Here is a 12,892-nt window from a genome sequence, read left to right as displayed (position 1 = left end):
CCAGACAGACACTTCGTGTCCCTGCCCCATGGGGTAGAACTGAATCATCCCAAGTGGTCTGACCGTAGACACTATGCCCGTCCAGCTGCAGGCCCATGCCCCAGTCGCGAACGACCAGGGTGCTGGACCCCCGCATCGAGTCCAGAAGAAACAGTGACCCGAGGGCCACCCTGGAACACGATGCTTGACGAGATTGACAGTGGCTGAAAATGAGTGTCGGAGACTAGCCGTTAGGATGACTTACGAAGCACGAAGGTGTCAAGTACACGAGAGTACGTCGCGCAGGCTAGTCAGTACTTAAGAACAATCACGATTATCGCGAGAACGATTACGTTCTATTTTGTAAACGAGTGGGACACGGGAGAGAAAATATAAAACGTATATATTCTCTCCAAGTTAGGTAGCTTACCTCTGTACGGATAGCACGCACATGGTACTTAGTCTAAGTATCTATCTTAGGTCTACTTAGGTCTAAATGAAATCTCGAGGAAACGTGAGAATCTTGAGAAACCTAAAAGCTAAAACAGATTATATTATTGTTAATAAACCTGAAAGGAAACGGATTAGTACGAGGGAACGAGAAAGAAGCGAAACGAGTATGAACCATGAAGGTAAACCAAATGTAAAGAACGACCCAACGATGAGACATAAACGAATCAACGATGAAACATTCGAATATTATACGAAATATTCGAATGTTGAAAGAAAGATAAATGGAAACGAAATAATAAAATCTGAAACAGAAAAAATTAATTAAAACCTGAAATAAAATGGGTTAGTAAATAGAAACAGAAGAAAAGTCGAAAGAAGAACCCAACGATGAGATATAAACGAAACAACGACGAAACATTCGAATATTATACGAAATATTCGAATGTTGAAATAAAGATAAATGGAAACGAAATAATAAAACCTGAAATAAAAAAAATAATTAAAACCTGAAAAAATAAAAAATAATTAAAATCTGAAAGATAAAAATAATTAATAGCTGAAAATAAAAAAAAGTGATTAGTAAATTGATTAAGGGGGTGGAAGTGGGTGGGGTAGCCAACCCCACCTCACTTCGGACCCACCCCCACTCGCGCACACGGAAAAATTTACATGTTACACTCGCGATGCCAAACCGGCAAATGACTCGAGCTGCGGCGCGGCGTCCCTTATATAGCCGTCGATCGACCGAGTCCCCCCACTCCGATTGAAAATTTTCGAACTTTGTCGATTTTATTAATTATTAATTTTCCTCTCTCGTAGCTAATAATTTATTAATTTTTTCATTTTTACTATAAATATACGTTGCGAACAATTTGTTAATAACAATATTCATTTATTATTAACAGTATGTTTAATAATTTATAAACTTTTTGTAAATTATTGGTACATTTTGACATATGTACATTATGAATTCGAATAATAACCAATTATTTGCTATTTCTTCTTACTTTTATTATGAATTTACGGCGACAACAATTGATTGTTAATAATTTTAATTTATTAACCATCAATATAATAGTTTATAAACATTTTACAAATTATAACTACATTTATGATTTTAGAATATAGATATCCGTGATGTATACATATTACGTATTTTTACTACTTTTTGATCAATGAAAAATCTTCTCATAAAAATTCTAAATTATTTTTTAACAATCTTTTATTATTTATCCCATCAATATAGGTCCTTTCCATTTTGATTTCTATTGCCTTTCTTTTCTTCGTATTTAGAGCAATGCATAAAGAATTGATTCGAAGCGAAATGTAACACCAGTAACATCATTTACACTTATCTTCAAATTTGAATATTTTCTAAAAGCGCAAATTTCCACAAAATTCTTTTAATATATATTATACTTGAAATATTTTTCCACAAAGTAAATTTCTACTCTCAGTGAAACCTCGTAAATAACGCTATTTATTTTCTAACTATTTTTGCAATTCTCTATTGCAGTATCACCAAATCACGATATCCTAGAACAAATATAACACAAATAAATTCCCAGTTATTTCGTATTCCTTAATTCCACAGTTCATATTTACCATCTCTCAATAATTAATTATTATATCTTAAATTTTCCCGCGACGTTCGATGCATAATTCGAAATGTATAAAATAAACGTGACATAGTAGCAAAATGCAGTTTCACATTTAAAAAATTGAATTTTGACCAGCTTTTTGTACGAGGCTACACCCTTAGATCTGGAAAAGCAGCCTCATCCCACTCTGGTTTCCAATTAAATCCCGAAACCTACGCCTACGAGCCACCCCCTGTCCACGAATTTCCAACCCTGGTCGACATGGTCCGGGGGATACTTGGTGTCGGAAAATGTTGCCGGTGGCACTGGGCGAGCCATGGACTCCGGGATTTTTGCAGTTGCCGTGCGTGCGCGTAAACCAATCCACCCCTCGCACGTCGGACGTGTCGGGACTGCGTTATACTATAACGCAGGGGGATGTACGCGAGAGGCAGAACGCAGCAGAAACGCGCGGCGTGGATTTAATTTCACGCGTCTATCGCGTGCGCTGCAAACGAATTGCAGGACGAAATGGACGCCGTCCTCCGCCCGCCCCTCACCTACGCGCCGGTTTCCGGGTTGCACCTGCGGAAGGGTTTATAATCCGGGGATCATCCCTTGCTTGACATACGCGCCCGACGGCGCAGCAGGGGAAATAGGGGATGAACGCGGCGCTGTTTGGTGATTTGTGGAGTGCGGCGTTTGATCGGCGAATTGCTGTGTGGTGTGCGTGGCAGCCAGTGCAATTGCTTCCTTCTTCCAACCATTTTCGGGGGTTAGTTGTTCCCGTAGATTTCCGATACAAATTTGGCTTTCTCCGCGAGTATGGGTACATGCATTCCTGATAATTCGTGATAATTTTGATTTTATTCTTGCTATGCTACATCGAATTATTGATTCCAATAATTTTCGGAACTTTAATTATTATTTAATTTCTTTCATTTATTTTATAATTATTTAATTTATTCGAAGGGAACCGAATTCTCGAGGAGTTCTCAAGGGAAATTTATGGGGAGATGTAGGTTTTCTAATAATTTTGTTCAAGGAAATTTTGTATTATATGAAATTTGGCAGAGGGTGAAACGAATGAAACGTGTCGTTCTTGAGAATCAGAATACGGATATTGTTTTATTAATAGGCGGGTCTAATAAATGGTTGTGTGACGCGTGAAACAGTTCCCACGCGTAGAAATTTCTAAAGGGTGCCCTCTGGGGAGGTGTTGATTTCAGGGCTCTTTGTCCCGCGTGGAAAGGAACGGAAAGCCCCAGCCACGCGATGAGAAATAGCAGTGACAGCGGGAAACCGTTCGGAAATACTGTTTCCCGGAACCTTGTGTCCCTGGGATCTGTCCGGAAAAAATCGTCGCGTGTTCCCTCGAAACGATGATATATCGTAACCAGATACTCGCGACTTGTGCTTCGAATTTTATGATCCAACGTCGAATTTGTTTAAACCTGCATGAAAGTCACCAACCCTTTCATCTTTAATCCCTTAAACACCGGAGTATCGTACAAAATTGGTCACAAAATTGGAATTCTTTCATTATCGATTTAATAATCAATTATAATTCCCAATAATCAGGTATTTCGCAAAATTCAAATATTCGCGGTCTTTAATTAAATTTTACCGGAGTCAAAATCGAGCTAACGTTCAGCTGTTACTACGATTACCCTTTACTCGGATGAGTAGAGAGTATACTCGTAGCCAATAATTACTATAAAATTAAAATTAAAATTAAAATTAAAATTGTAGATTGCGAAAAGGCTATATATTTATACATGTATACACATCTTCAGGAAATGCTCAAGTACCAGAAATCTATGAACCCTCGTATGCCTTCTCCGCAGCAACAAGGTTAATTTCGCTTTATTACCCGATAAACCCCGAACCCATCTGCTATTCGACCGACACACTGAAGGGAATTCCTGCCCAATTAAATATCCCAACCGACTTTATCGCCATCATCCACAACCCAGCCAAGACACTGCTCTCTTACAGCTTCCCAAAATCGTTGAACCCGACCAAAACCCAGCCAGAACCCAGTCAACCGTCTCACCTCGAATCTTCCTCCCCCCAGCCGTCTCGGCGCTTCTTCTCCAAGGGCTAAAAATTCCTCGGACAAATATACACATATATATTTCGTTATCTGAATTATTCATCGCGTCGCGGTAATTCCGGATCCCCTCGAAACGTACGAAGCCGAGCGGTGCTTAATTCAAGAGACACGTTTTGGCTCCCCGAGTGGGTCGTTAGTCGGATGCATCACGTGCGCGGATTTAAAGGGCGGATCCGCACGTAGGTGCAGCCGGTTAGATTGCACCGCGGGACACAGCGAGAAAGAGAAGCGAGGGGTTGGGAAGAGACTGCTCGATCGCCGCGAAATGATTACGCGAGCTTCCCTGATTATTCCTCCGAATGGAGCCATCTTTCTTCCGGTGCGCGGCAGCGCGAGTGGGACGGAGCGCAGGGGTGGTGTAGTAGGTGGAAGGCGAAAACGTTCGTTTATCTGGCTGCAGCGGAATCGCGCAGATCCAATTTCATCCGAGGGAGACCCCGTTCGTTCGTCGGCTCGTTCGTCCTTCCACAAGCATATTTACAGGCACCTCGATGCACTCCAATGGCGTTTTAATCTGGCAAATGCATTCCGCGCGCGCCTGGCCCCCGGGCCTCTCACCCTCTTCCATCCTCTTTCACCCTTTCTACCCTCCGTTTCCCTTCGCCAGCTGCTTCGTTCTCGCTGTTCCTGTCTTTTTCGAAGCCGGTTCTTCTCGCGCCGCCAACATTTTCCATCGGGAACCACGCTCGTCAGAGCCCGCGATTTTCCACGAACCGCCGCAGAAATCCCGGATTTTTGGAAATGAATCGACGTCGTTCCACTCGACCCCCCGGCGTGTTTTCGTTCGATCCGCCAATGGGGTTTAATAGGGTGCTCTTTTCAGACCGAGTCTCTCCTGGATCCGGCCGGGTTATCGTTCACTGGATGAGCATTGTTCGTGATCGGGACGATTATCAACGCGCAGGATGGTGGCTCGGAATTATTTGGGGTTCGACGAGCGATGGGTGGTCGCGAAGGGTTGATTTGGACGACGCAGGTACGCGTTCTGTGATTACGTAAGGCGGTCGCGAAGTTTAGAGGGATTGCGGGTATTCACGCGAATGTTTTTCCTGTTCTGCGTATTTCCTGCCGTGTCAGGGTGGTCGACACGACACGGGCAAATCTTAGATCGCGAAATAGCGGCGTGTACGTTTGTGTGTGCGCCTAATGCGACCTAAATTGAAACACCGATAGCTGTTTTTCTTCCTTTTCCTACGGTTTTTCAATTCATAGCGAGTCGGGAATGAAATACGGTTGAAGTTGGGTAAAGCGAATGAAGCACGATTTTTAATTCTGATATATGTTAATTTATTAACATCCGAGTTGCTTGTATATTTTATCGAGTCGATTATTCTTTGAGTGCAAAAGCACCGAAGAGCACTGGGTCGATGGTGGTTGATATTCCAAGTTAAATATCACTTTTCCGCGTTTTATTGGAGGATGGGTGACCGTCGAAAAGTAGTTTTCTGAATCCAGTTCCTGTTCCTTTAATTTCCTATGACTTATCCAAATATCCAAAATTCTCTGTTAGACTTTTCGGAAAAGCTGGTTCTCCCCTTGTCTTGTCGAATAACCCCTAAAGCACAGACAAAGTGCCATCCAGTGGGTCAGAGTGTCAGAGTTTGGGGGGGTGACTTTTCCAAAACAATTTTCCTGGCGACTCCTTGAGGCTTTTTTTCCGATTCTTCTATCCATTTCCTAGACAGCGTTTCTGTCTGATCAATAAAAGGGACAAATAAAATCGCCCGAACCATTCCTTTCGGCAATACTTCCCCCATAGTTGTGTTACCGTGATATCAAATTTTGAGACTTGGAAAAATTTTCAATTATCCGAGAACCAGGGAGGAAGAATTCCAAGGGAAAAAAGGGGTGATAAAAAAACCGACGAAAAAATAGGAAAAATAGTGTAGCACATAAAAAAACTATTACGAGGGTATGAAGAAGATAAAAGAGATGAGAAAATTTAGAACAGAATTCCAGAAATAGAAAAAATAAATCGTGTTAAATAAAAATATAAAAGGAAAATTCCAGCGATAAAGAGCTAGCGGTGATTAAAAAAAAAAAGCGATCAAAAATGCAGAAAAATACCTTTCCAACCGGATAGGAAAATCCCGAAAATAAAAGAAGTGTTAAAAATTCCGCAAATTAAAATAGCAAGGTAAAAATACTGTCGCTAAAAAAGAAAGCTTCCAGGAACAGAAAAAGCTCTCTACATCCCTCCAACAAAAAATACAATTCCTGCAGTGAATATGACCGCACGTTTATAGTACAAGGAACTATCTTCAAATCTAAACAAATACGCGTTTCTTCTTAAAAAATCCCCCACCCATTCGCTGTATCGAAGATCTCCTAATTAAATTCCACCTTCGTCGCGTCCCTTCCCCGACGAGCTGCTCAGCCACCCCTATGCGAGGCGTCGGTATTCCTCAGTCGGAAAAATGTTAGGTCAGCTCTCGTGGGACACATGGAAGCGACGAACGAAGGACGATATTCTTCTCGAGAGAATCTTGGCGTCGATTCTACCCCATTCGCCGCCCCCGTCATCCTTCTACCCTTCGCCGGATCATTTTCAATTTATTTCCCCGTTTTCTCCTTTTCCTTTCTCCCTCCCTCTCTCTCCCTCTCTGTCCCAACCACCCTCTGTCCCTTTTCGTCTATCCTCCGGGGTGAGGTTGAAGGGAACGCGCTTTGAAGCGATACAGATAGAGGCACACGGGACAAAGGTTCGCATCCACCCCTGTGGGGGTGGTTGATTAATGGACTTCTTGCTGCGACCGATGTACAAGCGACGGGAAAAAATTAGAGAGAAAAGAGACGAACGAGGGTGCCGGTCGACGGTTGGAATTGCAACCCCCGTTCCGCGAAAGTACGATCGATTAATTGGAGTTGTAGACCGCCCTGATCGTCCGCTTGTCGTTGCCGTTGTTTAATCGTTTTTTGATGGCGGTCTCGGGTCTGGTCGCCGCTGGACCACCCGATCGCTCGATTATGTCCAGGCTCGCCCGATTTTTGCATCCCCCTGCCGTTGCTTTATTATCGGACTCCAGAGACAGGTTACTGCACGCTCATATACCCGTTGTTCATTATCGACGTTCTCGTTTCTTCCGTGGTTTTCGAGGTTAGCGAGGACGTGGTGCACGTTATTCGTTATCGGGGTGGTTTCGTTGGGCCGGATTCCTCACAATGCGTCGAACCAACAGCACCGTTGTAGCGAAATGCACTATTCCTTTGGAAATCGCGTGTCAGTGTACGGGAATTGCCCTAGTTGTGACAACCGCGTTTCATCCCTTGCACTCGAGGAGTTCCTTTTTAAAGAATTTTACTAATTATAAAAATATTCAAGTTACGAGTTGTGCGGTCCCCTAATGGGGGTTATTATATTCTCTTTTTCGTGGTTCCTACGATGCTGCCAATTTGTATTCTGGTGCTATCTTGCTATGATAGGTAGCAGGTAGAAGGGATGCGTTTCGTCTTGGGTTTGTTAGTGTACTTGTCAGTAAAGCTTTCTAGCAGACTCTACCTTAGACAGGGGATACTTAACTAGCATAGGAATTTGCTATTCATGGGGGTCGAGGATTCACGGAGGACTCGCGTTTTCCATCTAGCAGTGAGGGTGTGAATATTGGTCGCTGCAGAACGTATAATCTATTTCCCAAAGATCGACACTAGAACTAGCAACGCATATTGTCGAATAAGGATGTATATTTTTGCTATTTTGATACCAATTATTTTATCTTTCCTATATTCCAAACTCCTCGAACTTACACGGATTTGCAGACTCCGCTGTTGCATATATCACTCGCGAATGTTTCGCACGAACGTTTACGTGCATTGTCCGTGGTGCACGAAAACGTATTACACGTCCGTGTCTTTCAAGGCGCCGCAGCATCCGCAAACCGCGTACCCAGGCATCGCCATGTCCCTCAGCAGGTGGCATAAATTAATTCTCGCGGAAGCAACCCTCTTTTCCAGAGCAACCACCCACTATCGATCCTCTGTCTCAATCCTCGGACTGAAAATCGTCCCGATTTATTGTTCATCGATCGTTCAATGGACGTTGCACGTTGACTGTTTCAGGGCCGTGAAAGAAGGGAGCCCAGGACGCTGGAGGATCGATAAAGGCGATAGGGTAACGCTCGAAAATCGTTCCGGCCGGGAAGCATCGTAGCTTTCCATCGTCCCTAATTGACAGGTAGAGAGAGGAGAGGACGGGGGCCGAGGGAAGATCAGAGAAGAAAGAGCGACTCTGGCGACACGCGGGTGGAGAAGGGAGGAGAGATCGGGGAAAGGGCGAGGAGGCTGGCGAAGACGCGAAATTTACGAGTGAGCAGGTTTGCTCGCGCGTCTAGATAGCAGACCGGTATCTCGAGTCGGTCGTGCGCCGTAACAAATGGCCGAGTCGTAAAATCAGCTAACCGTGGACCGAAAGCGGAAGTGGAGGCCGGATTTCGCGGACGTTGGAACGGCGCCGGCCAGAAGAAAGAGCAGACTCGCGAGTCGGCTTATCCGCCACTTCTCGGACTGTCGCGATCCTCTTACGCGTCCCTATTCCATCGACCAATCCGTTCTTCCACGGATCGGAGAGGCGTTTCTCCTTTTCTGGCAACGATAATCGTGTCTCCTTCGCGCAACCGCGACATGGTCTCGAACGAAGAAGCCCGACAGGTCTGGATGCTCGCGTGAGAAGGGAGAGAATGTCGAGGATCCGAGGCACAGATCGCTGAGAAGCCAGGCGGTGGACCCACAGGAACGTTGGCCAAATGGGTTAAAAACGCTCGCGATGGCCGGCGCGACCCTGTGCTGCTCGCAAAATGGTGATCGTGCTGCTGTCGTGGAAACGCAACAAGTGGCGATCTGCTCCTTATCCGTGACCTATCATCGATGTTTTCCGACGGACGGGCCGGGCTCGATCCAGGTCCCGTCACCTACGATCTGAGCTTCGAGCAGACGTAGCCAACCAATCCTGGTAGAAGAGGAGGGGAAGAAGAACCGGAACTCTATTCGTTCGCGAAAATTCCGCGACGAGAACGCGACACCTATAATCAGGAGAAGACGAAACGAGAAAAAGTCAATTTTCGTTCGGAAAGATCTGCTCGATCGGAATTGGAGACCCACCATCGGATCGAGCCTACTGTCCCAATCTGTTGATCTCGGATAACGCTGATCGAGGTTGAGGTAGCTTCGGGAGACAGGCTCTATTCTCTAGACGCGAGACATCGAAGAGAAAGAGCGTGGACGACTATGAGCAGAGCCGATGCCCGGCGGAAGAAGAGGGCATCCTTGTTGCGGAAGTCAGGGCCGACTGTCGCAGCGGCTGCGACACGACGATTCTCGCTGCTCACGGTCCGTTTCGCGTTTCCACCGGCTGAGAGGAACGATCCGGGGCTAATCTGAGAGACAACCGTACCTCGTCGGATGAGACGATGGTGATGAAGATTTCCGCGGTCGAGGCTGGCGTTCCTTTACTAAGCGCCGTCGGTCCGCGCTGCGTCGTCAAGCAGGCCACGGTGAAACGATGCGTCGCGGCGCTGCTGCTCGTCTCAGTCGCCAGTATATTCTACTACACGCATTATATCATCAGCAGCCCGTTGTCTAGGTGAGTTTTGCTCAATTTTTATTCTCCTTTATCCTATGCCAAGTGCTTGGCACGTTATTCTCTCTCTTCCTTGACGCCGACGTTTAGAATATGGTAAATTGGGCCTGAGACTTGGTAACCCTTTGCGGACGAGCGCCAGATACATGCGTTTTGCGGAAGCCATCAGTTTGGCCGAGGGATTCATAAATGTGTCCCACGTAAACGCGTTGCTAAGTCCGAGAAACACAAATATGCATCGGCCTTTTTGGGCCTAGGACCCTCACGTCCCAAGTTAAGTAGTTGACTGTTTTTCGTCCTTAATGCTAGCGTCGCTATGAAAGAAAATCGCGTTTAACGCGTTAAATGCCACTATGGTCCCCAGGAACTGGCCCAGATTAGGACCGAAGGATGCTAACTTTCGGTGTTAAATTTGTCGCCATCTTTGGACCTAACGTTTGGGAATTCCTGTTATAACAATTGGTGCTGTATCTCCGAGCTTTATGAACACTTTGCCCGCCGCCGGTGGCCGAGTCTGGGCCTTAAGCGAAACGGGCTGGGCACTTAACGTGTTAAGTAGAAATGAGCGCTAGTAATTGTGTATAACCATCGCGGCAGCGGATGGGCCCTACGGTCCGCAAGGGGTTAACGCATTGCGTACTGCTCACGAGTTCTCTCGCGCTTCGCGCGCCATCTGTTATGGGCCTTAGATATCAACTCACCGTCTTGTAAATACGTGCACTCTCTAGCGTACGTCTTACAGATTTCTATGAGATTTCTTAACACGCAATGTGTTAGTTCGATTCTTTGCATTCGGAGTATTATTTTAATTAAAAAGGGACTGTTTTAATGGAAGTTTTTGGGAAATGAAAATTTTTATTCGGGAAAAAGAAATATCGGTGGGAATGGCAGTAAATAAACTGCAGATGGCGGGTGTCTCCGCGGTGGCGCTAGTGCGGCGCAGAGGGTTAATTAAGTCCGTATATCCTAAAAGAACGTTAAAGTGGTACTTTCGTTTTGAAACGCTGCCACGGTTTCAATCTATGCGCGATCTTGATGGCACTTATAAATACTGTTTCCGCGGGCTTCTGTGTACGCCCTAATGATCGCAAAGAATACTTGTGCCTGGCATACGCGTTATCTGAACGGTCTTAAAGCAACCGGGGTAAAGACGGCAGCGAGAAATAAGAACGACATAATTCGAGGCAGAAAAAGGGTTAAGAGAGAAGAAAATGTTCGCGGAGGCAGGTTCTAACGAGATTTTAGCAGCGTGCTAAATGACGCTCGCGAGAAACGTACGATCAATTACCGCGTGCGATATTTCTCCTTTTATCGCGTTACCACGACTGCAATTTTTTCACGCTCGCGATCATTTTTCTGCTGGTTCCGAGCAAATCTCGAAACTGGCAACTGGATTCGCTGGTTTACCTTTTTCTGAGCGATACGGCAGCCGAACTTTGACACGATCCTCGCGAGAGAAATTCAAATTCGATAAATTATCGAAAACATTCGGAAATACCCGAGTGATTTAGCAGAATTTCGCGAAGAGAGAGAGAGAGAGAGAGAGAGAGAGAGAGAGAGAGAGAGAGAGAGAGAGAGAGAGAGAGAGAGAGAGAGAGAGAGAGAGAGAGAGAGAGAGAAAAGAAATATCGAATTGGATATAATTCGCGGGTATCAAAAGAATCTGGTCTGAATTTCGAACTTTCGAGTAAATTTAATCGGAAAAATTCCATTGGAATGGCAGGTCGAATTGATCAACTCGCGGAAGCCGCGCAAATCTGTAAGCTTTCGCTTATTTGCAAGCAAATTGCACGCCCGTTGACGTCACGGGTGTAATTTCGGCCCCATTAAATTTGTCCTTCGACGGGGACCAAGGAATCGGCGTTTACGATAAAGGCGTGGCCTTTAGGTGAAAAATCGCCGGAATGACCGTGTTTACCGGAAATTGAAAAAAGAGACTGTCGTTTACTTTATGGAAAAAACCGCGCGGTTCCTCGAGCAAAAATTGAAGACCCACGAGGGGAAAAAGTGGAAGAGGAGAAGAAATATCAACGGGACGAGTGGAGAGACTTCTTGCACTTGTGGCGTGTGGAAAAAGGATGCCGACGAAAGGCGTGGTCGATGGATGGTCTTCGGCGAAGATCGCCGAGAGTGCCACTCTTCCGTGAAATGGCTGAAAAAAGGCATCGTTTACTTTATGAAAAAATTACGAGATTTCTCTCGCGAAAATTAGAGAGTCCGGTGTACGAGATGAAGCGGCTTCGCAACGAGCGAATTCTTGCGCTTCCGGTGCGGCGCGTGAAAGGCTGCCACACGGTCGAACTCGATGGAAATTTCTAAAATTATCGCAATTACGAAATTTCGACGAAATTAAGAAGAAAAGAGGCGCAATTTATATCGCGACGAAACTGCGAGATTTCAGTTTCGTCTGAAATTTATCAAATGGGAACAGGTCAAACGAGGTTTCCTCTTGCAAACGTAAGCTAGTTAATCGAGATTTTTACGAGAGTTTATTTACAAATATTGTAGGAATGGTAAACGAGGGACACTCGTTTATCAGGATAGACTGTCCTCGCTTGAAACTCGGATCTAGAGGACCCGTTAGTATCTGACTGCCTTAGTCCTCGCTCGAAGGGGTGACCCTTCGGAGAGGCTAACTCGGAGGGAGGAAGTTGTTCCCAAAAATGGGAACATTAGATGGTCGACTCACGACTGACTAAGCTTATACATTTGAGTCCCAAAAACCAGTCACAAAACAATTACCAAAAAAACGAAATTCGCAACAATTTGTTGCAATCGCGAACAGAGGAATTCTACTTAAAAACATTGTAACGATTTTGCCATCTTTTGCGTGTCGCTGTGGGTCACATCGCGCATGCCGGATATATCCTGCGTTAGGAACGAAAGGATTAAAGCAGGTCCAGAAGACAGGCGCCTCCCAGAAGGAGGAGAAACTCCCTCTAGCTCAAGAATCAAGAGTGGAAAAGGATATGATAATAGGGATACGAGATACAGGTCTTTCAAAGGAGATGAACGTCTAAATATATTCGATTAATTGTCTGTTAGTTTATGGAGGATTGCAAGTCTTTATTAACACGTTCGTAGCCGCGTCACCCATATCTGGATGACGAGTATGCTTCCGTGGGAGCTCCGTCACCCAAACATGGGTGACGCTCTCCTTGTTCAAGTTAAATAGGATTTTCAGCTGGATTT

The 12,892-nt window shown here is 45.2% G+C and overlaps 1 protein-coding gene across 1 annotated transcript in view; it reads left to right on the top strand.

The window, feature by feature from the left end:
• sfl (N-deacetylase and N-sulfotransferase sfl) overlaps positions 1-12,892 on the top strand; it is a 244,551-nt gene that overhangs the window by 92,778 nt on the left and 138,881 nt on the right. The window contains exon 2 of the mRNA XM_017907071.1: positions 8,185-9,703. Coding sequence (XP_017762560.1) covers positions 9,531-9,703 — 173 coding nt within the window. The 5' untranslated portion in view covers positions 8,185-9,530. The remainder of the gene's footprint in view (positions 1-8,184; positions 9,704-12,892) is intronic.

Source organism: Eufriesea mexicana, unplaced genomic scaffold, assembly GCF_001483705.2.
Source record: "Eufriesea mexicana isolate 0111107269 unplaced genomic scaffold, ASM148370v2 scaffold47447484, whole genome shotgun sequence".
Classification (NCBI taxonomy): Eukaryota; Metazoa; Arthropoda; class Insecta; order Hymenoptera; family Apidae; genus Eufriesea; species Eufriesea mexicana.
This window is presented reverse-complemented; position numbering and strand designations above follow the sequence as displayed.